This window comes from Carcharhinus amblyrhynchos, chromosome 5, assembly GCF_965287045.1.
Source record: "Carcharhinus amblyrhynchos chromosome 5, sCarAmb.v2.hapA, whole genome shotgun sequence".
NCBI lineage: Eukaryota > Metazoa > Chordata > Chondrichthyes > Carcharhiniformes > Carcharhinidae > Carcharhinus > Carcharhinus amblyrhynchos.
In genome coordinates, this window is record NC_137328.1 from 15,959,850 (window position 1) to 15,984,842 (window position 24,993).

The 24,993-nt window shown below is 45.9% G+C and overlaps 1 protein-coding gene across 1 annotated transcript in view; it reads right to left on the reverse strand.

Moving 5' to 3' along the window:
* The window catches only part of gldc (glycine dehydrogenase (decarboxylating)), a 142,345-nt gene that overhangs the window by 84,271 nt on the left and 33,081 nt on the right, over positions 1-24,993 (reverse strand). The window contains exons 4-5 of the mRNA XM_080188494.1: positions 5,826-5,990; positions 3,475-3,552 (exon numbers count right to left, since the gene is read on the reverse strand). Coding sequence (XP_080044620.1) covers positions 3,475-3,552; positions 5,826-5,990 — 243 coding nt within the window. The remainder of the gene's footprint in view (positions 1-3,474; positions 3,553-5,825; positions 5,991-24,993) is intronic.

Genomic DNA, 24,993 nt, shown 5'->3' on the forward strand with positions numbered 1-24,993 from the left:
TAATTTTGCTCCAACTTTTCCAAAGGTTTTCCCATCACGAGATTAAACTGACTGGCTTGCAATTTCTGAGTTTATCCTGACCCTGTTCTCTGAATAAGGATATAACATTTACAATTCTCCTGTCCTCTGGTACAACCCCTGTATCTGCGGAGGATTAGAAGATTACGGCAGTGACTCAACAATTTTGATCCTTATATCCCTCAGCATCCTCAGCTGCATCCCATCCAGCCCTGGTGACTTATCAACTTTTCAATATGGCCAGTCATTCTAAAACTATCTCTTCATCAATATACAGCCCATCCAATATTTCAACCACCTCCTATTTCACTGTGACTTCGGCTGCATCACCTCCCTGGCAAACATATCATTTATGCAAAGCACTCATTTAAAACCTTAGCCATACCCTCTGCCTCCATGTGTAGATCCCCTATCGGTCCTGAATCTATCTCACCTCTTCCCTTAGTGCTCTTTTGTTGGGCGGAAATTTTGCTGGAAAATCCTGCCTAAGGTCAACAGACCTTTGCATGGTCCATTCCCAGTCGCTACAATTCCCAGATCATCTGACACTTTGTCAGAAAAAGACAGAGGGTGTGTTTCGCTCCGTCATACCTGAGGGGTTGGGTCTAAAGATGCCAGCAAGGTTGCTCCACAGACATTGGGGCACCTTTTCAATGTTAACAGGCATGCCCTTCTCTCCTGCTCCACGGACATAGGGACTGTTCCATCAATATTCCCTGCAATCTAACCCCCCCACCCCCGATCCCGCCACCCCCCCAATGATCAGGGGGCAATATCCACCCCACCCGCCACTATCAATGTGTGCCAGGAGTCCTCCCAAACATCAGTGCATCTATCCCTGGCCCCACCCCTTGGCAGTAGTGAACACCACTGATATAAGAACATAAGAACATAAGAAATAGGAGCAGGAGTAGGCCATCCAGCCCTTCGAGCCTGCCCCGCCATTCAATAAGATCATGGCTGATCTGTCGCTGCTCAGTTCCATGAAGTCATACCAGCAGGGGGGAAATTATGGTAAACCTGGAAGGTAAGAGCTAAGCCATTTAAGCATTTTTAAATCTTTTTAATTGATGGTAATTAGGTTCATGCCCTCATTGGGCTCGAACCTGATTACATCACCAGCGGGCAGCGGGGGAAGATGGTTCAAATCTTGTTATGAGCATAATGTGAGGATTTTCATCATAAAGGAATTTATGCCCAATGCTAACAGACTCAGAAAATCTTGGCCAAATTTACATGCCGATAGAAAAATTCTGGATTCCTTTTCAGATTAGCTGCCAGTCTTTTCCCATACTCTCCCTTTGTCCCTCTTATTTCCTTTTTGACTTTTTCCCTGAACTTTTTATAATTAGTCTGCTTCTCACAAGTATTATTCACCTGACATACAGTCATAGAGTCATAGAAGTTTACAGCATGGAAACGAGCCCTTCAGCCCAACTCGTCCATGCTGCCCTTTTTTTAAAAACCCCTAAGCTAATCCCAATTGCCCACATTTAACCCGTATGTTTCTATACCCATCGTATCCATGTAACTATCTAAATGCTTTTTAAAAGACAAAATTGTACCTGCCTCTACTACTACCACCTCTGGCAGCTTGTTCCAGACATTCACCACCCTCTGTGTGAAAAAATTGCCCCTCTGGACACTTTTGTATCGCTCCCCTCTCACCTTAAACCTGTGCCCTCTAGTTTTTAAACTCCTCTACCTTTGGGAAAAGATATTGACTATCTACCTTGTCTATGTCCCTCATTATTTTATAGACCTCTGTATGGTCACCCTTCAGCCTCCAATGGTCCAGAGAAAAAAGTCCCAGTCTATTCAGCCTCTCCTTGTAACTCAATCCATCAAGTCTCAGTAGCATCCTAGTAAATCCTTTTGGCACTCTTTCTAGTTTAATAATATCCATTCTATAATTGGGTGACCGGAATTGCACGCAGTATTCCAAGTGTGGCTTTACCAATGTCTTGTACAACTTCAACAAGACATTCCAACTCCCGTATCCAATGTTCTGACCAATGAAACCAAGCATGCCAAATGCCTTCTTCACCACTCTGTCCACCTGTGACTCCACTTTCAAGGAGTTTGACATCAGTCACCTGCACCCTTTTTTGCTTCACCTTATTCTCTGTCTCTCTTGCCATCCACAGAGTTCTGGACTCCATGATCTAAAAGTTGGAATTTCACCAAAAAGTGGAAATGTTTCATCTCTGTACACATCAGGCAATGTTTAATGGAGGTGATTGGGTTCCTGCCCACTGGCTAGAGAGCTGGCTAGAATCCCCCATCATCTCCTTTCGGGAAGACCAATCAGGCACATAACCGGGCACTGCCTGGCCTCCTATGGTACCGTGGGCCCCGCGGGTTTAAGTCCCACCTACCGAGACCTGCCTACCCTTCAGAGGCCAACGGCACTTCATTGAAAGACAGTGCCAGTGGGGAGGCGGTGGCTGCTGCCAGTATTACACCCACCTGAAGCCCAGGACTGCTGATGGATCCAGCCAGAGGTGAATAATGGCAAGGAAGCGAGGGATAACAGAATGGTAGTGGACCTGAGGCACCGAGGGCCTTTGATTGAGAGGAGCCCCCTCCCACTCCCCCCGCCCCCCCACCATCTCCCGACCCCCACCACAGCTCCCACCAGGAGTTAGTAACCCTGGTGTGACATTCAAGCTCCCCATATGGCAAGTCCCCTGCCCATTCATGATTGAATATCAGGCGGACCAGGTTTTAGATCGGTCTTCATTTCCCACTTAGGGCCTCAACTAGCAGCAGAACGGGAAGACTGTTAATGGACATTCCCCCAAGGACCCATTCAAACATTAGGCAATGGGCACCCCCACCTGTCACCCTCCCACTTGATTAAATTCCCCCCCTTTCACCAATCTGGCCACAGTGGAGGGTATTAAACCTCCCACCCCCCCAATCTCCTAATTCTTCGCAACACTAGCCCCCATCACCCCCCCCTCCCCCCTCCCCCTCCCCACATCAAATCTCCATCCTATGAACTCTCCTTTCTTTTTCCTGATACCGTGGCGGATCCCTGCTACAGCTGCAGCCTTGGCTTTTCACCAGATAAATGATCAATAGCACAAGAGCTGAGGCTACAACAAGCGGATGAACTAAGGCATGGACTGTACTGGGTAAATGACTGATTCACTACAGTGCTGCCTTTCACAATGGCTGCTGGCATGAGAAGCTCTTGTTACTTGTTATTTATCATGTGAGTCTCCTCAGCTTGCTGCTGCCAAATGTAAAATTACAGCACAGTACTTGTCTTTGAAAGTGATGCTTGTGTTTAATATGATAAGTGACTTTTCACACAGATTTGCTGCGTTTAAAATCAACATCAATCTACATTCATCACAAATATTTCACTTAATGATCAGGTTTCAATTCTTTTGGAGCAAAGGAAGAAGGTAACTTGTACAAATACACAGAATTAAAATATTTCCATACTTGGCTCTTGTCTGCACAACTGCTATTGTTTGAGGATGACAACGAGCGTCCACATAGAACTTTCTTCGCTTGTTGTGTCTAAGGGATAAAAAAAATATTGTGCCAATTAATAAGCAGCCACTTTTAATCCGATAATATTTGGGATTCATTGTGAGTCAACGCATTGCAGGCCACCAAGTAAAGTTAATTTATTAGTGTTACAAGTAAGGCGTACGCTAACACTGCAATTAAGTGACTGTGAAATTCCCCTAGTTCCCACTCTGGTGCCTGTTCGGGTCAGTGCACCTAACAGCGCGTCTTTCAGACTGTGGGAGGAAACCGGAGCGCTCGGAGGAAACCGATGCAGACAGCGGGAGAATATGCAAACTCCACACAGACAGTGACCCAAGCTGGGAATTGAACCCAGACCCCTGACACTGTGAGGCAGCATTGCTAACCAATGTGCAACCGTGCTGCCCCAAAACAGTTCTGGGGCTTTGCAGTAAACTGGAAACATGCAGTAAAATAGAGACTTCTGACTTCTAAAGAAGGTAATGTTGAATACAAAAGCAGAGAGAGGTTATGCTTCAGTTGTACAGGGCACTGGTGAGACTACATCTGGAGTATTGTGTACTGTATTGGTCTCCTCATTTAGGAAGATGTAAATGCATTAGAAGCAGTTCAGAGAAGATTCACCAGACTAAAAGCTAGTGTGTTATGAGGAATCATCGGACTGACTAGGTTTGTGTCCACTGGAGTTTAGAGGAGTGAGAGGCAACTTGATTGAAGTCTTCAAGATCTTGAGAGGCCTTGACAGGACGGACATGGAGCGGATGGGCACCATGGTTAGCACTGCTGCCTCATAGCAACAGGGACCCCGGGTTCAAGTCCCGCCTCAGATCATTCTCTGTGTGAAGTTTGCATGTTCTCCGTGTGTTTGGTAGGTTTCCTCCCACAGTTCAAAATGTGCAGGTTAGGTTGACTGGCCATACTAAATTGCCCCCAAATATCAGGGAGATTAGCAGGGTAAATACATGGGGTTACAGGGATAGGGCCTGGGTGGGATTATTGTCAGTGCAATTTCAATGAGCCAAATGGCTCTTTCTGCACTGTTGGGTTCTGTGATTCTTGTGGGGGAAACTAAAACTAGGACCACTCAGTATAAATAAGGGGTCACTCATCTAAAACAATAAAGAGAAATTTTTTTTCTCTCAGAGATTGTGAGACTTGGAACTCTCTTCCTCAAGAGAATCTTTGAATATTTTTAAGGCATAGGTAGATAGATTCCTGAAGGTAGGCGAGTGGTTACTATCAGATTAACCACAATCTAACTGAACAGTGGAACGGACTGGAGGGGCTAAATGGCCTACCCCTGCTCCCCATTTGTATGTAATTTGCTACTTTAATCCCAGACCAATGGAGACTAACTATAGCACTCTCAGGCTGATCCGACTAGGTTGAGGGACAACATGATAGTTAGCAGTATTAGGCCCACTTTCTATGCCTTTTAGCTTTGTCAAAGGGTCATCCGGACTCGAAAGGTCAGCTATGTTCTCTCTCTTCAGATGCTGCCAGACCTGCTGAGATTTTCCAGCATTTTCTCTATTGGCCTCAGATTCCAGCATCCGCAGTAATGCTGAGGACCAATCCACATTCTCTCATTCCTTGTTGGTTTTCTAGCTACTTTAAGTGTACTTGTCAAATGCCTCTTGCCTGATCCCCAGTTTCAACCAACCCGGAATGGTGAAACCTCATCCTCTCTCAACCTCATACTGAGTCTCAGCTTTGGCTTGTAGCTTTTACCTGCGCTGGTTTAGTCCAAAGGGCCGTGCCCCCCTCCCTTCCCAAACTCAACCTCCCACTCCCACCACAACTCTGACTCAAGCCAAGGCCTGGCTGCTTACCATAGATCAAACTTTATTGCAGTGTCTGTCAGTTAGAGGGATTTAAAAGTTACAGGATATCACAGCTTTCCACAAGCCAAGCTAAAACGACACTTTTCATTGACTTTCACAGACAGCTCTTCCTCTTTGGACCCACATGAATTCTGCAGACCAACTAATGTAAAACAAAATGCCAAAATAGCAGACACGTGGAACACTACCACCTAGAGGTTCCCTCCAAGCCACTCACCATCCTGATCTGGAAACATATCACTATTCCTTCACTGTCGCTGGGTCAAAATTGTGGGCATACCTAGAGCTCAGGCAAAACAGCGGTTCAAGAAGGCTGCCTCTTACTCAAGGGCAACTAGGAATAGGCAATAAATGCTGGTCCAGCCAGTGACAAACACATCCCACGAGTGAACAAAGCAAAACTAGCGCAGTCAACGGCTTTAAGTGAGGAAAGGATGACAAAATCAACAAGTTCACCTGTGGCATAATTGCATTGCTTCTGCAGCAGCTGTTCCCTCATCCAGTAAAGAGGCATTGGCCACATCCATGGCAGTCAGGTCGCACACCATTGTCTGGTAGTTGAGTAAGCTTTCCAGTCGACCTTGGGAAACTTCAGGCTGATAGGGGGTGTACTGGGTAATCCTGAAACAGAGATGTAGAAAACCCTCATTGTGGTTTTGAGATTGGAATTACTTCTCCATAGTTTTTACCGTAAGTACACATATAACTAACAACAGTATCCTAACTCACAGGTCGCCTGGGATTTGAACACGGTTTTTCTGGGTAATTGAGGTTGCAGGAGAACCAAACCATGACAGCAATACTATAACAGAACAAATTTAATAACATTTATTCACTTTGTAAATATTGGCCGGAATTCTCCAACCTCACCTGTGCTGGGATTCTCCGGTCCTGCTGCAATGAATTTGGCTGAGCGCCAAATTCTCCATACTCGCTGGCAGGGCAGGCGAGACCGGAGAATTTTGGCCATTATCACACCTGATTAAGGCAGGAACATGGCACTCAAAGCACAGTTTGAGAAAACATCATTGCCTCAAAAGGCGTTAAACTGATCCAGGGACAAACCAATACAATTAAAGGAAAATACTACAGATGCTGGAGATCTGATAATAAAAACAGAGTGTGAGAAAATCTCAGCAACTCTACCAGCAACTGTGGAGGCAGAAAGAGGTAACAGACAATGGCAAAGTGTCAGGTTCCGACTGAAAACCGGCATGTTTCTCCCCTGAGAAACAGCCAGGTTTTCTGTCTGGATCTTCTGATACTTTGTCAAATATGGGGCAGGGGGTGGGGGGGGGAGGGCAGACATGTTTACTGCCATCCTTCTTCAGGGGCAGGGCCTAAGGATGTCAGCAAGGCTGGCTCCACAAAAGGACGCCGCAATCTCAACGTTACGAAACTGGTCTCCGCACAGTCACCAGGATGCTCCTCCCTCCCCCAATCTACTATCGCCTGCAAGGTACCCCTCCCCCATCTATTATCACTGGCAATAGACCCTCCATCTACCCCGATCATTACCTGCCCCCTGGTCCCATCCCGTTTCCGTGCCAATCTGGCACTGCCATTTCCCTGTACACCAGGGGGCTACACTGGCCTCCGCCATTGCGTCCCCAGCGTGGTCATCTTGACTGTGGCAGAGCAGTAATGATTCCTGGCAGAGGAGCGATTGGAGCACTCAGTAGAGCTGTTGTTAAGAGTTGTTGTGATCTGCTCAACCCTGCCCCCATTAGAGAAAAGCCTTTGTCACCAGATATATGGAAAACACTGAAAGAGCAAGAGTGTGAGAAGGAGCAGGTAATCTAAACATCCCCTTCCTGCTCGGGACAGATTCTATCCAAGTGCGATACCAGTAACCACAACCCCAACTCTCCATTCCATCTGCCCGGTTCTTTCTGTGGCGTGGTGGCACTGCTGCCTCACAGCGCCACTGACCTGGGTTCAATTCCAGTCTTCAGTAACTGGCTGTGTGGCTTACATATTCTTCTTGTGTCTGTGTGGGTTCCTCCGGTTAGTTCCCACAATCCAAAGATATGCAGGTTAGATGGACTGATCATGGTAAATTGATCCTTAGTGTCAGGGGTATTAACAGGGTAAATATGTGGGATTATAGGGATAGAGCCTGGGTTGGATTGTTGTCGGTGTAGGCTCGATGGGCTGAATGGCTTCCTTCTGCACTGTTAGGATTCTATGATTCTATTCCTTCCTGTGGAGGGTGGTGTCTACTGTTTCCATACTTGTGGATTCAATTATATTGTTGCATCTAATGGCCAATGTCTCAGCCTCTACCGATCTCCACTACTGTGGTGGAAATGGAGACTCCACTCCCAGACACAGGATTTTCTGGTCACGTTGGTCCCGAGACAGGAAATTCCTACCCTAGGTCAACAGACCTTTAATCGATCCATCAAACTGTTCATCCCACACGCCACAATTCCCATGATGGATGGGGCAGAAAAATATACCCCCCACCCTCCCCACCCCCTCAGCTGTCTTTCCCATTGCGGACATTTTGGCCACGACTTAAAAAATAAAAATGACCACAAAATAAACATTCCAAATCAAAAATCAAATTATATTGTGTGCAAAGTCAACAAATTACCCTTCTGCATTCCCTAAGTGCCTTCTTGCATGTGTTTCATCTACCTTCTTGGGGTAACCTTGGGGTAACTATGCATGGAGCCAGAGGAAATGGGCGAGGTATTAAATGAGTATTCACCAAAGAGAAGGACTTGGTGGATGTTGAGTCTGGGAAAGGGTGTGTAGATAGCTTGAGTCACATTGAGATCAAAAAGGACGGGGTATTGGGGTTCTTGAGAAGCATTAAGGTAGACAAGTCCCCAGGGCCTGATGGGATATAGTCCAGAATACTGACAGAAGCAAGGGCAGAAATTGCTGGGGTCTTGAAGAAATATTTGTATCCTCACTGGCTACAGGGGCAGTCCCAGAGGATTGGAGAGTAGCCAATGTTGTTCCTTTGTTTAAGAAGGGTAGCAAGAATAATCCAGGTAATTAAGGCCAGTGAGCCTTATATCAGTGGTAGGGAAATTATTGGAGAGGATTCTTCGAGACAGGCTTTATTCCCACTTAGAAATAAGTGGATGCATTAGTGAGAGGCAACATGGTTTTGTAAAGGGAAGGTCGTGTCTCATGATCTTGATCGAGTTTTTCAAGGAAGTGACGAAGATGATTGATGAGGGTAGGGCAGTGGATGTTGTGTACATGGACTTCAGTAAGGCCTTTGACAAGATCCCTCGTGGCAGACTGGTGCAGAAGGTGAAGTCGCATGGGATCAGTGGTGAGCTGGCAAGGTGGATACAAAACTGGCTCGGTCAAAGGAGACAGAGGGTAGCAGTGGAAGGGTGCATTTCTGAATGGAGGGCTGTGACAAGTAGCGTTCCTCAGGGATCAGTGCTGGGACCTTTGCTGTTTGAAATATACGTAAATGATTTGGAGGAAAATGTAACTGGATTGATTAGTAAATTTGCAGACAACACAAAGGTTGGTGGATTTATGGGCAATGATGCGGACTATCAGAATGCAGCAGGATATAGATCAGTTGGAGAATTGGGCGGAAAGATGGCAGATGGCGTTTAATCCGGACAAATATGAGGTAATGCATTTTGGAAGGTCTAATACAGATGGGAAATATACAGCAAATGGCAGAACCCTCAAGAGTACTGATAGGCAAAGAGATTTGGGTGTACAGGTACACAGGTCACTAAAAGTGGCAATGCAGGCGGAGAAGGTAGTTAAGAAGGCATACGGCATGCTTGCCACCATTGGCCGGGGTACTGAGTTTAAAAATTGGCAAGTCATGTTGCAGCTTCATAGAACCCTGGTTAGGCCATACTTGGAATATAGTGTTCAGTTCTGTTTGCCACATTACCAGAAGGATGTGGAGGCTTTGGAGACGATACAGAAAAGATTTACCAGAATGTTGCCTGGAATGGAGGACATTAGCTATGAGGAGAGGTTGGAGAAACTTGGTTTGTTTCTCACTGGAGCGAGGGAGGTTGAGGGGAGACCTGACAGAAGTCTACAAGATTGTGAGAAGCATGGACAGCGTGGATAGTCAGAAGCTTTTTCCCAGGGTTCAAGACTCTAGTAATTGAGGGGGCATAGGTTTAAGGTGCAGGGGACAAGGTTTAAAGGAGACATACGAGGAAGATTCTTTGCACAGAGAGTAGTGGGTGCCTAGAACTCTTTGCCGGGGGAGGTGGTGGAAGCAAATACTATAGTGACTTTTAAGGGGTGTCCTGATAAGTACATGAATAGGATGGGAATAGGGGGATATGGTTCCCAGGAGGATAGGAGTTTTAGTTAAGTCGGGCAGCATGGTAGGTGCAGGCTTGGAGGGCCGAAGGGCCTATTCCTGTGCTGTAATTTTCTCTGTTCTTTGTTCTAGATGAGGGCAGTACAGTTGATGTTGCCTACATGGACTTTGACAAGGTACTGCATGGTAGGTTGTTGCATAAGGTTAAATCTCATGGGATCCAGGATAAGGTATCTAAATGGATACAAAATTGGCGTCTTGACAGAAGCCAGTAGGTGATGCGGAAGGTTGTTTTTCAAACTGGAGGTCTGTGACCAGCGGTGTGCCTCAGGGATCAGTGCTGGTCCACGGTTATTTGTCATGTATATTAATGATTTGGATGAGAATATAGGAAGCATGGATAGTAAGTCTGCAGATGACACCAACATTGGTGGCATAGTGGACAGTGAAGAAAGTTATCTCTGATTGCGACGGGATCTTGGTCAATTGGGCCTGTGGGCTGACGAATGGCAGATGGAGTTTAATTTAGATAGATGCGAGGTGATGCAATTTGGTAGATTGAACCAGGGCAGAACAGGATGGTAGGGCGCTGGGGAGAGTTACAGAACAGAGAGATCTAGAGGTACATGTTCATAGCTCCTTGAAAATGGAGCCACAGATGGTCGGAGTGGTGAAGAAGGCATTTGGCATGCTTGGTTTCATTGGTCAGAACATTGAATACAGGTGTTGGGATGTCTTGTTGAAGTTGCACAAGACATTGGTAAGGCCACACTTGGAATTCTGTGTACAGTTCTGGTCACGCCATTATGGAAAGAATATTATTAAACTAGAAAGAGTGCAGAAAAGATTTACTAGAATGCTACCAGGACTTGATGGCTTGTGTTATAAGGAGAGGCTGGATAGACTGGGATTTTTTTCTCTGAAGTGTGAAAGGCTGAGGGGTGATCTTATAGAGGTCTATAATGAGGGGCACAGATCAGCTAGATAGCCAATATCTTTTCCCAAAGGTAGGGGAGTCTAAAACTAGAGGACATAAATTTAAGGTGAGAAGGAAGAGATACAAAAGTGTCCAGAGAGGCAATTTTTTCACACAGAGAGTGGTGAGTGTCTGGAACAAGCTGCCAAAGGTGGTAGTAGAGGTGGGGTACAATTTTGTTTTTTGAAAAGCATTTAGACAGTTACATGGGGAAGATGAATATAAAGGGATACGGGCCAAACGTAGGCAATTGGGATTAGTTTAGGGGTTTAAAAAAAAAGGGTGGCATGGACAAGTTGGACTGAAGGGCCTGTATCCATGCTGTAACCTGCTCTGAGTCTGCTTGTCATAGTGCTTCTTACACAGTATCACACTGGCAGCTGGAGGCTGGCTGGTGGCAGCTTACTGACTTTCAATAGAGGAGGCTGCAGATGGCCTCGACAGACAACCCCGCACAACTCAAGGCCCTGAAGGCCCGGCTGCGACCTACACCATTTAGACCAGGCTAGCAGCAGCCTGGGATGGCTGGCTGATGAGGCAACAGCAAGGGCTCTTTCAGAGGGGTGGGAGGAGGAAAGCTGTCTTACTGAGAGGATAGCGGATGTGTGCTCCATGGTACTGCTGCCACCCCCGCTAACGCAAAACACAAAAATGCTTCAGTATTCCTCGCAGTGTGTAGGAGGACAGATTGCTGAACTACTGTGACATCCCATACAATGTAAGGCCTGCCCTAATGGCAGCAGTACAAGTCCTCAGAAACCACAGGCAACCTCACCTTCCTGTGAGTTGGCCCCTGTGCTATCCTTGCCCAATTTCTTGGCTGCAGGCAACAAATGCCTGGTGTTTTACTACATGCATATCCTGCATCTATGTCAACCTCCAAACCCACTAAATTATTCTGAATTGGTAACTGTGAAGTGTCAGTGCTACCTATTTAAAATTACTCTCTTCCTGCCATGCCTCAATTGTCTGGCTAGACTAACAATTCTTGGATGTTTGACAGGAGAATGGTGAAAGAGTAAAGCTGTGGTGCAGGGACGGGCAGGGTGTTCTAACAGCTGCACATTTACCCCAACTGTAGCTTGTAAATTAGAAGAGAATGTCGAATGGAATCTCGATGCTAAACTCTGATTTTCCGACTCTAAACTGCTCTATCCCTCTGCATAAGTTCTAAATCAATTTGCTATTGTCACGAGTAGGCCTACATTAACACTGCAATGAACTAAGTTACTGCGAAAATCCCCTAGTCGCCACACTCCAGCACCTGTTCAGTTTACACAGAGGGAGAATTTAGCATGGCCAATGCACCTAACCAGCACGTCTTTCGGACTGTGGGAGAAAACCGGAGCACACGGAGGGAACTCACGCAGACATGGGGAGAACATGCAAACTTTGCACAGAGATTGACCCTTCCTTCACGATGCTCCTTCAGACAGACCACTTTAGTTTGATCAAGGAGGTCAGTTTTAAGTAGCATTGTGTGTGAGAGAGAGAGAGAGAGAGAAAAGTTTGAACTACAGCTAAACAAGAGTGCGTGTTGCTACTTCTGGTCAAACCTTTATAGCTGGGCAGAACAATCAGGTACCAGGAAAATTCAGCGGTATTTTCCAATGCATCAGAGCCAACAATGTTCTCATTTATTTCACAGTGTTGCGCCCTTAAGGGATCATTACCCTCATCATCTGCACATTTCAGAAGTACATAGTTTTAAAATAGTGCAAGTAGATGGAAACAGAATAAAGGTGTTGGTGACTTGTAATGTCCTGAGTGAAAACAACATCTTCAAAACATTTTTGCCTTGAAGAGGCGACAAATGGGACACTTTTGTGGGATTTTACAGCCTCACCCTTCCCGAAACTGTGAAATCCTGCCCAAGGACAACAGATCTTCCCACTGCCCACCCCTCGCCAGCTCCGATTCCTGCGGCAGGTGGGGCAGTAAAATTCCGGTCTTTATGCTTTATGGTTGGAGTTCTCCAATGCTACCGCTGATGGTGAGATCGGAAAATTTGGCAGTCAATCAGATCTCCATTCACCGCAGCAGGACTGGAGAATTCCGGCATAAATAACTAGTGGGCCAGCAAGTACACCTTGCACAGTAAGTGAAAAGTTTTGATTGTCCCACATATATGTTTCTATTTTCTGCATACTGGACAGAAACTGATGAAAAATAAGTTAGATTATTTTTGCTAGTACAGTGGATTATGTTCAACGGAATAGAAATATTCTCCAGAACTAAATTTGCTGATTTAATGTTTACCCTAATCTGCAAACACAGCAAAATTTAAATAACACAAAGGGAGAAGTGCAGTGGAAAATGTAACTCAAAGTTCCATTTTTCTTCCCAGCAACGAATTTATGCAAATTTATTCCAGCAGCAAAATTTCTTTATACATTCTTTGGTGGACTTTGCTATTTACTTTAATGGGGTGATTTAAGAAGGTTACTAAGTAAGCTTGCGTTAAGAATCTCCCTCCCTCCCTCATCCAGCCCAACTATTTATTTTCTGAGCTCTGCACAGAGAAATACACTGATTTATGTCATGTGTGACCTGTCCCCATTGTAACATTGTGCTGTTTAAAAAAAAGACAGATGATGAAGCTGTCATGCTCTTGCAGCCACATGCAAAACAGGGCAGTGGAACAACTGAACAGGAAGTTTAACCATTTGATGTTGGGTTCATGTGGACTACCATGATGTGGAGATGCCAGCGTTGGACTGGGGTAAACACAGTAAGAAGTCTCACAAGACCAGGTTAAAGTCTAACAGGTTTATTTGGCAGCAAACGCCACAAGCTTTTGGACCACTGCTTCTTTGTGAGGGGGGAGTTCTAAACCTGTTGGACTTTAACCTGGTGTTGTGAGACTTCTTAATGTGGACCATGACAGGCAGGGAAAAAAACACTTATCTACAAAGTTTGCTTGTATGTTAACATAGCTTGCTGCCCACACTCAGTGGTTTCACAATTTTAATTAAAAAAAAGGAACCCTTTTACCCCAGGATTACTTTAAATCTCTTAGGCCTCCACCACTGACTATGACCACCTCAGATTGCAGGGTGTAATTTTGTTTAAGTTGAGAGTGAAAAATCTTGCAGTCAACAGGCAAGTAGCTTTTAAGAGCCGGGTTATTTAAAATAGATCTTCCTATGCTGGTTTGCTCACAATGGGAGACTGTTCTGAAATGAGGTCAATGTGGACTTGTCCAACTACTTTCTCGCATGACAGGTCAACCCAAGAGTTCTCACTTAATGGGGGGAATTTTCTTCAAACTGGATAGCTATGCTTTGTGCTGTGGTAATGGAATGCTTTAACCTGGCATTGTAGATTAGTTAGCCTAACAGGCTAAGAGCTAGGACAAGGACGGACTTGCAACAAATTTGAACCTGGAGACTGCCTCGAAACTAAAACGGAAAACGATACGGTAAGGTTGCCATAGTCACACGTGACCATAAACTGCTCTCTCTCCTTTGAGGGAACTGGTGGTGATTTAATCTCAGGATCACCATACTTCAGGCAAGGGACAAGGTTGAGAAGGCCAGGCCTTCATGAATAACCTCAGCCTGGAAGGTAATTGAACACCGCAGTAGCATCACTCTGCATCACAAACAGCCATCCAACCAACCTGAGCTGGAATTTGAGATAAGAGATAACAGATAGTAAAGAAGGAACCGTAATTCTATAAGTCTTGCTGCATTATGCAACTTAGTTTCTGTATAGGAAGGCTAGAGGTTCCTGGAATACATCAGCTAGACAGAATAGGTGATGTGCGAAACTTTATCCTTGATGCAACTTCTGCAATATTTTTTAATTTTTAAAATTTATTTATTAGTCAGGCAGGCTTACAATCACACTGCAGTGAAGTTATGGTGAAAATCCTCAAATCACCACACTCCAGTGTCTGTTTGGGTACACCGAGGGAGAATTTAGCATGGCCGATTCACCTAAGCTGCACATCTTTGGAGTGTGGGAGGAAACCAGAGCACTCGGAGGAAACCCACGCAGATACAGGGAGAATGTGCAAACTCCACAGTGACCCAAGCAGGGTCCCTGGCATTATGAGGCAGCAGTGCTAATCAATGTGCCACCAAAAGTTTGCAGCAAAAGTGCAGTCACTTTATTTTAAGGGGTTATCTCTATTCATTAGCGTTGCAAAGAATGAGGGGTGATTGTATTGAAACACAAGATCCAGATGGGACTCGACATGGTGGATGCCGAAAGGAGGTTCCCCCTTGTGGGACTTCCGCATTGTAGGGATTGTATGAATGTCATCTTCATTTACCGTGATACGTTTACATTCAGTCATGAGTTGCTAATCCAGCTCAATGCGTCATCAGCTATCTCTGCATAAGGTTAATCCTTCACTGTGAAGATTTTAGAAATCAACAACTCCAGCAGATTTATATATTGTGCAGCATTCCACAGATAGTGTCGTCATTGAATTTATTTACCCGAATACTAAACTCATGACAAGTTTCTCTGAATTGTGCAGCTGTTTCTTATTCACTCATGATCCTTTGACACAGTTGGGAGAGTTACTGGGCACTGGGTGGCACGATGGCACAGCGGTTAGCACTGTTGCCTCACAGCGCCAGTGACCACAGTTTGATTCCCAGCTTGGATCACTGTGGAGTTTGCACATTCTCCCTGTATCTGCGTGGGTTTCCTCCAAGTGCTCTGGTTTCCTCCCACACTCCAAAGATGTGCAGTTTAGGTGAACTGGCCGCGCTAAATTGCCCCTTAGTATAGGGGGACTAGCTAGAGTAAATGCATGGGGTAATGGGGATAGGGACTGAGTGGGATTGTAGTCGGTGCAGGCTTGATAGGCTGAATGGACTTCCTCTGCACTGTAGGGATTCTATAATTATCAGTGTTGACTCTCCTACTGAGATTATGGGAAGGAATCAGCAGGATCAAGAGTGAAGACAGAAAAGTAAGCCTTTCTGGTTTGCTATCTATTCCTCTTCCAATACTCAGGTCACTCCTAGCTCACACACCGACTGCAAGCAGACAGCTTCCCTATATCCCCAAGTACTGCTGTGAACATAGAGAATTTTTTGGGAGAATTCAGTCCTAAGTGTCATAACAACGAGAAACCAGGAGTGATCCCTACTGGTCTCTCAGGGTCGCTCTGCATCACAATCCTCCCACCCTCAGTCACTTCTTTGGAGAGTTGGGAGTTTCTGGGGGAAGGACGGACGTGCGGTGAGCCTGGCTTCACAGCGCTCGGGTACCGTTTCACAAGGGCACCCCAATTTCTCAGTCATAGAATCATAGAACCGTACAGCGCATAAGAGGCCCTTCAGCCCATCAAGTCCACACCGACACATTAGAAACATCTGAACTCCCACCTAATCCTGTCTGCCAGCACTGGGCCCATAGCTCTGAAAGTTATGATGTGTCAAGTGCTCATCCAGGTATTTTTTAAAGGATGTGAGGCAACCCATCTCTACCACCCTCCCAAGCAGCACATTTCAGACCATCACTAGCCTTTGGGTGAAAAAAGTTTTCCTCACAACCCCCTAAACCTCCTGCCCCTCACCATGAATCTATGACCCCTTGTGACCGACCCTTCAACTAAGGGGAATAGCTGCTCCTTGTCCTCTCTGTCCATATCTCTCAATCTTGTACACCTCAATCAGGTTGCCCCTCAGACTTCTCTGCTCCAAGAAAAGCTCAAGCCGATCCAACCTCTCTTCATAACTGAAGTTTTCCATCCCAGGCAGCATCCTGGTGAATCTCCTCTGCACCCCGTCCAGTACAATCACATCCTTCTGTTAATGTGGCCACCAGAACTGCACACGTACTCTAGCTGTGGTCTCACCAAAGTTCTATACAACTCCAACTTGAATTCCCTACTTTTATAATCTTTGTCTAGATTGATAAAGGCAAGTGTCCCATATGCCTTTTTCACCACCCTACTAACATGCCCTTCTGCGTTCAGAGATCTGTGGATAAACACACCAAAATCCCTTTGTTCCACGGAACTTCCTAGTGTCCTACCATTCATTAAACACTTTCTTGTCAAATGACTCCTTCCAAAGTGCACACCTCCCACTTTTCAGCGTTAAATTCCATCTGCCACTTATCTGCCCATTTGACCATTCTGTCTATATTTTCTTGTAGCCCAAGATACTCTGCCTCACTGTTAACCACCCGTCCAATCTTTGTATCATCTGTAAACCTACTAATCCTAACCCCCACATAGTCAATGTCATTTATATAAATAACAAATAATAGGGAGCCCAACACAGATCCCTTTGGTACGCCACTGGACACTGGCTTCCAGTCACTAAAGCAACCTTTCGTCATTACCCTTCGTTTCCTATAACTGAGCCAAATTTGAATCCACTTATCAAATTATCCTGTATCCCTTGTGAACTTATTTCCTTTACAAGTCTCCCTAGTGGGACCTTGTCAAAGGCTTTGTTGAAATCCATATAAACTACATCTACTGCACTACTTTCATCTACACACCTGGTCACCTCCTTAAAAAATTCAATCAAGTTTGTTAGGCATGATCTCCCTCTGACAAAGCTATGCTGACTATTCCTGTTCAAGCTTTGCCTCTTCAAGTGGAGTTAGCTGCCCTCCTTCAGATGTTTCTCTAATGGTTTTCCTACCACTGACCTGAGACTTACTGGTCTATAGTTCCCTGGTTTATCTCTACAACCCCTCTTAAATAGTCGAACCACATTAGCTATGAACTGGGAGACACTCTCCATTCCCCTACAGACATGAGGAATCCCCCCCGAGATCCTGACATGTCCCCCTCCATTGAGAGCCGCTGACATGCCCCCTCGTTGAGATCCTGACATGCTCTCTCTGATATGCTCCCTCATGAAGACCCCGACATATATCTCCATTGAGACTACCTTCACAGTCCACCACTACATGTACCTCCCAGCAGATACCACCTCTCCCCATCCCCCCAGCATCCCCCCCACATGTCACATGTTTGCTGAGACACAGGGCTTGGTGGAAATGTGAGAGGTGAAAAGATGTGCAGATTTGGTGAATTGGCCATACTAAATTGCTGATTAGTCCAAAGATCTGTAGGTTAGGTGGATTAGCCATGTTAAAATGTGCGGGGATATGGCAGAGGAAGGGCCAGGGAGGGATGCTCTTTCAGAGAGTTAGTGCAAATCCAATGGGCCAAGTGACCTCCACCTGCATAGTAGGAATTCTATGGCGAAGAGGATGTTGAGAGTCTTCACAGTGTATTCAGACAGGTTGAGTAAATGGGCAAATACATGGCAGATGCAATATGACATGATAAATGTGAAGTTATCCATATTGGACAAAGAAACAGAATGACAGAGTACTTTTTAAATGGTGATCTACTGGGAAATGTTGACATACAAAGGGATCTCACTGGTCTTAGTACATCAATCACTGAAAGTAAATGAGCAGCTGGAAGGCAAATGTTGGCCTTCATTGCAAGAGGACTTGAGTACAGGAGCAAGGATGTCCTACTGTAGCTGTCCAGGGCCTTGGTGAGACCACACCTGGAGTTCTGTTTTGGTTTCATTATCCCAGAAAGGATATACCAGTCATTGAGGGAGTGCTGCGAAGGTTCAGCAGTGTGATTCCTGGAATGACAGACTGTTATATGAGAATAGATTGCATCAATAAGCCTCTTATTCACTGGAGTTCAGAAGAATGTCAGGTTCTTGCAGGGCTGGACAGGCTGGATGGAGAAGTTTCTTCACTCAGATATGGTGAAACTGCAGAATTCTTTGAGGGAATGCTGTGGAGGCCAAATCACTGAATGTATTTACAAAATAAATGGATTTCCAGACTCTAAATGTATCAAGTGGTATGGAGTGACTGCTGAAGTATGGAGTTGATGTAGATTAGCCTTGAGTATGTTGAATAGTGGAGCAGGCTCGAAGGGCTGGATGGCCTTCTCCTGCTCCTATTTCCTTTGCTTCTATGTTTCAATGCATAAATTCCACTCCTCTTTACGGCCTTCACAGGCAGAAGGACACACCGTCTTTCAACATTTTCAACAGAGCAAGTTAAAAGATTTTAAAAACAAACAGAAGCATCGTAACCTCTCGAGATGAAATATACTTACTAGGTCCGTCCTCAAGAAAGTGAACCTACCCTAAAACACAGTCTAGACAGCTATGACTAGCTGCAAAATGACACTCTCAGCCCACCTCAACCCCACATCTTTTGACTGCAAGCATACAATTCTCTTCCCAATAAAACAATAACGTCTCTGTGACACGTGCAAGTGGAGCTGATTCATGGAATCCACCTGGAATCCAGGAAGTCCAGAGTCTGTTCCTGGAAGCTCACCAGAGCCATCCAGGAAAAGTCAGTGATAAGCCACAAACTGCAATCCCCACCTCGTGCTTTACTGAAAGTGATAACATGTGACCCCACCTCCCCCCCACCCCCACCACAATGCCTATCATGTTCAACAGTCATTACGCCCGGTCACAAATGAATCATAACCCATTGGCAAACTACCCAGTCCCAAAGATAGTAAATTGTTCTCGGCTTCTATACAGATCAACACTGTGCCAAAGTGTTTCAATACCAGCACATTTCTCATTCCTCTGACACACTGTACAGTGTTAAGAAACACCCATTTCCTCTCCCTTAACCCCCTCAACTGGCAGCAGCAAGTTGTTAAGTTGCAAACATGCCCAAATTCATGATAAAAATGCTTTGCTAGGGAACCCACGTTTGAAAAGTAAAACAAGCTTATCAGTGATGCAAAACTCAATTGGGAAAATCAGAGAAGCACAGAATCCCTACGGCGCAGAAGGAGACCATTTGGCACATCCAGTCTGCACTGACTCTTATCCAAGCTTATCCCGTAACCCCACATATTTGCCCCACCAACGTAGGAACTTTGAAACACGAAGGGGCAATTTATCATGGTCAATCAACCTAACCGGCACGTCTTTGGACCAATTCCCCACTTCCATTTTAGCACTGGTTATTATTTGATGTTCCACTAAATTTGATATCATTCCCAAAATTTTTTTTTCGGCACGGTGGCACAGTGGTTAGCATTGCTGCCAAACTCCACATTGACAGTCACCCAAGCCTCGATTCCTGGCTTGGGTCACTGTCAATGTGGAGTTTGCACGCTCTATAAGATGATGAATGGGATGGATAGGATAGAGGTGGAGAGACTCTTCCCGCTCAAAAAAGACAGTAGGACTAGGGGGCACAGCCTCAAGATAAAGGGGAGGCGGTTTAGAACGGAGTTGAGGAGGAACTTCTTCACTCAAAGGGTGGTGAATCTCTGGAATTCTCTGCCCGTTGAAGTGGTGGAGGCTGCCTCGCTAAATATTTTTAAGAAGCGGGTTGATGGGTTCTTGATAAGAGAGGGGATTAAGGGTTATGGGGAGAGGGCGGGAAAGTAGAACTGAGCCACGACAGATCAGCCATGATCTTATTGAATGGCGGGGCAGGCTCGAAGGGCTAGATGGCCTACTCCTGCTCCTATTTCTTATGTTCTTATGTTCTTATGTTCTCTCCCTGTGTCTGCGTGGGTTTCCTCTGGGTGCTCTCCAAAGACGTGCAGGATTAGACTGATTGGTCATGATAAATTGCCATTTAGTGTTGGAGGTTAGGAGAGTAAATGCGTGAGGTTACAGGGATAGGGCCTGGGCAGGCTCGATGGGCTGAACGGCATCTTTCTGCACTATAGGATTCTGTTATTTTAATAAAGTAGTTCAACCAAAAGCACCAATGGATGAAAGATAACAGTGCCGCTTTTGCGGAAGTCAGCAAAACATATTTAACCAGAGTTGAAAATCAGCAGCGAAGCAATGGCATTTGCTGTTGGCTTTGAAGCAATTAGTTCATGATGATCTAATACGCTCTGCTGTGGCACCATTTTCCCTGTTAATAGATCAGTTTCATTCTGGTCTCATCTACAGTATCCACAAGCTGGGAGTCACCAAGCAGCCAATGGGAGAATTCGCGCACAACAAAGCAAAAGCAAGGAAACATTGATCATCATTTGCTTCTTTAATAATTTTAGTAAGTAGCCTCACAACACCAGGTTAAAATCCAACAGGTTTATTTGATAGCATGAGTTTTCGGAGCACTGCCCCTTCATCAGTTGAGTGGAGAGTTGGATTCACAAACAGGGCGTATATAGACAGAAACTCAATTACAAGATAGTGTGGAATGCGAGTCTTAACAGGTAATCAAGTCTTTACAGATGCAGACAATGTGAATGGAGAGAGGGTTAAGCACAGGTTAAAGAGATGTGAATTGTCTCAAACCAGGATAGTTAATGAGATTTTGCAAGCCCAGGCAAGTTGTGGGGGTTACAGATAGTGTGACATGAATCCAAAATCCCGGTTGAGGCCTTCATGTGTCTGGAACTTGGCTAATCAGTTTCTGCTCAGCGATTCTGCATTGTCATGTGTCTTGAAGGTCACCTTGGAGAACGCTTTCCTGAAGATCAGAGGCTGAATGCCCATGACTGTTGAAGTGTTCCCCAACAGGAAGGGAACACTTCCGCCTGGTAATTGTTGAGCGGTGTCCGTTCATTCATTGTCATGGCATCTGCAGGCCTCAGGACATCCTTTCCAGCAGCATATCACGTAGACAACGTTGGCCGAGTCGCATGAGTGTGTACCGTGTACCCGAAGGATGGTGTTTTCATGTGAGATAATGGCATCCATGTCAATGACCTGGCATGTCTTGCAGAGGTTGTTATGGCAGGGTTATGGTGGCGTGATCACTATTCTCCTGAAGGCTAGGTTCTTTGCTATGTACAATGGTCTGTTTGAGGTTGCGTGGTTGTTTGAAAGCAAGTAGTGGAGGTGTGGGATTGACCTTGGCAAGACATTCGTCTCCATTGATGGCGTGTTGAAGGCTCTGGAGAAGATGCCATAGTTTTTCCACTCCGGGAAGTACTGGATAATGAAGGGTAGTCTGTCCACTGTGTCCTGTGTTTGTTTTCTGAGGAGGTTGATGCGGTTTCTTGCTGTGGCACGTCGGAACTGTCGATTGATGAGTCGAGCACCATATTCTGTTCTTATGGGGGCATCTTTCAGCATCTGCAGGTATCTGTTGTGATCCTCATCTGAGCAAATGCTGTGTATATAGAGGGCTTGTCTGTAGGGGACGGCTTTTTTACATGTTTAGGGTGGAAGCTGGAGAAGTAGTGGTTATCCGTGGGCTTGCGGTACAATGAAGTACTGAGGTGACTGTCCTTGATGGAGATGCGTGTGCAAGAATGTAACCGATTCTGGATAGTCCATGGTGAGTCTGATGGTGGGATGGAACTTGTTGATGCCATCATGTAGTTGTTTCAGTGATTATTCGCCATGAGTCCAAAGGAAGAAAATGTCATTAATGCATCTAGTGAATAGCATCAGTTGAAGGTCCTGTGCAGTGAAGAAGTCTTGTTCAAACCTGTGTATGAAGATGTTGGAATACTGAGATGCGAATTTGGTCCCCATGGCTGTTCCATGTGTCTGGATGAAGAACTGGTTGAAGGTGAAGACATTGTGGCGTAGGATGAAGCGGATGAGTTGTAGAATTGTGTCTGGCGATTGGCAGTTGTCGGCGTTGAGTACGGAGACAGTTGCAGCAACGCCTTCGTCGTGGGGGATGCTAGTGTAGAGTGCCGAGACATTCATTGTGACGAGGAGTGCTCCTGGTTCAACTGCTCCATGGGTGCTGAGTTTCTGTAAGAAGTCCATAGTGTCGTGGGGTTCTTTGTACGTTGGGTTTCAGGATGCCCTCGACATAGCCAGAGAGGTTCTCACACAGGGTCCCATTGCCTGATACAATGGGACTGCTGGGTGTGTTGACCTTGTGTATCTTCGGGAGGCAGTTGAGATCTCCAATGTGAGGAGTACGTGGAATAAGAGTACGGAGGGCGCTCTGAAGGTCGGGATTAAAGGTCTTGATCAGTCTGTTGGGTTGATGGGTGTGTTCTTTGCTCAGATCTGCGGGTAACTGTCTGTACTGCTCCGCCGTTCAGTTGTCGGTACATTTCTTTGCAATAATCCATTCTGTTCAATATGACGGTGGCCCCTCCTTTATCTGCTGGTTTGATGACAATGTTGTGGTAGGTCTTGTGTGCGGATGGCATTGCTTTGTGCTTAGGTGATGTTTGGGGTTGTCTTGTGAGTGCGGCTGATGAATCTGGCATTGATGCACCTCCTGACGGCTTGGGCATTCATGTCGAGTCCAGGGCAGTGGTCTTCCGGAAGAGTCCAAGTCGATTCTTTCCTCTTCAGTTGCTGCACCGCGGATCTCTGTCGGCTGTTCTGGTTCATTGGCTGTCTCATCGGGTTCACCGTTGGCCTCTTGGAGTTTGTGGAAGAATTCCCAGAGTCACATTTGCCTGATGAATTCCTGTGTCCACTGTGAGACTGATGGGGTCCATTTTGGTGGTGGGGCAAAAATTGAGCCCTTGGCTGAGAACTTCGGTTTAGTCTGTTTGAAGTGTGTAGTCCGACAAGGTAACAGTGGACTTCCCTGCAGTGGTCACGTTTTCTACTGTGGTACTGGAGGAGGTTTAGTTGCTGCTGGTGGTGACGCTGAGTTTCCTGTTCTTGGTGTGCATGTAGATGGTGTAGTTCTGTTGTCTCGCCTGCTTGGCAGTGTTTTGCAGCTGGTCTACATCCTGAGCACATGTTGAGAATATGGACTCTCTCTTGGTTTCCAGGTTGTGAAGTCTGCCTTACAGCTGATGTATGAGGTGGTTGAGGAGTGTGAAAGAGGTGCGATGGCAAAGTCTCTCAATGTAGTCTGCGTTATATGTTGACCTAATGAGCAGGATGGCAACAGACGCTCACAGAAGCTGAAAGATGCCCTCGTAAAAACAGGATGTGGCGTTCGCCACAGTGAAAAACCACACTGACCTCCTCAGAAGATAAACACAGGACACGGCGGACAGAGTACCCATCATTGTCCAGTACTTCCCTGGAGCGGACATTTTCTCCGGAGCCTTCAACATGTCATCGATGAAGATGAATACCTTGCCAAAGCCATCCCCACACCTCCACTATTTGCCTTCAAACAGCCACGCAACCTCAAACAGATCATTGTACGCAACAAACAAACAACCCAGCCTTCAGGAGGACAGTGACCACGACACCACACAACACTGCCACAGCAACCTCTGCAAGACATGCCGGGTCATTGACATTGATGCCATCATCTCACATGCAAACACCATCCACTAGGTACATGGCGCAGACTCTTGCAATTCATCCAACCAGCTGATACGCTGCAGGAAAGGATGTCCCGAGGCATGGTACACTGGGGAGACCATGCAGACACTGTAACAACGGATGAATGAACATCGCTCGACAATCACCAGGCTGGATTGTTCCCTTCCTGTCAGGAAACAATTCAGCAGTCACGGGCATTTGGCCCCTGATCTTCGGGTAAACGTTCTCCAAGTTGGCCTCAATGACACATGACAATGCAGAATCACCAAGCAGAAACTAAGAGTCAAGTTCCGCACACATGAGAATGGCCTCAACCGGGATCTTGGGTTCATGTCACACACTATCTGTAACCCCCATGAACTTGCCTGGGCTTGCAAGATCTCACTAACTGTCCTGGCTGGAGACAATACACATCTCTTTAACCTGTGCTTAACTCTCTCCACTCCCATTGTTTGCAGCTGTAAAAACTTGATTACCTGTAAAGATTCGCATTCTGACCATTATCTTGCAATTGAGTTTGTGTCTACATATGCCCTGATTGTGAAACAAATCCTGCACTCACCTGCTGAAGAAGCAGCGATTTCAAGACAGGATGGCAAGGATTGGGCTGGAGTCAGGGCCACCACTTCACAACCTTCACCATGTCTACCCCACCACCCCCAGCCCCCACCCCCACATAGTCTGTAAGGAAATTGGTATCACAGACAGCAGTTGCTATCAGCTTTAATTGTGCTGAACACTGTTTTTGCCAAACATTAGGCAGTATTTTTGCCATCTAGTTCAGGAACCAAGCCCACACAACAAATACAAGCACAGACGGTGTAGGTCAAGTGTAATCTGCCCATGGTCCCCGGAATTTGGTTGTCAGGGATACAACAACAACTCATATTATATAGCAACTTTAATGTGCCATCTTCATAGGAGCATTATACAACAAAATATGACCGAGACACAGAAGCAGCGTCTGAAAGTACAAGCCGGAGAGGGAATTCCAATGCTTATGGGCCAATGGTGGAGCACTCACACTCAGTGATGCTCAAGTGACTAGAATTAGAGTAGCACAGTTATCCTGTGGGGTTGTGGGGCTGGAGATGACCATCAAGGTGGTGGTAGGGGTGGGGGTTAGGGGGATGCTGCGAAGTTATGGGGGAATTTGAAAATAGGATTGTGAATTTTAATTTTAGAATGTTGCTTGACTGGGATCCA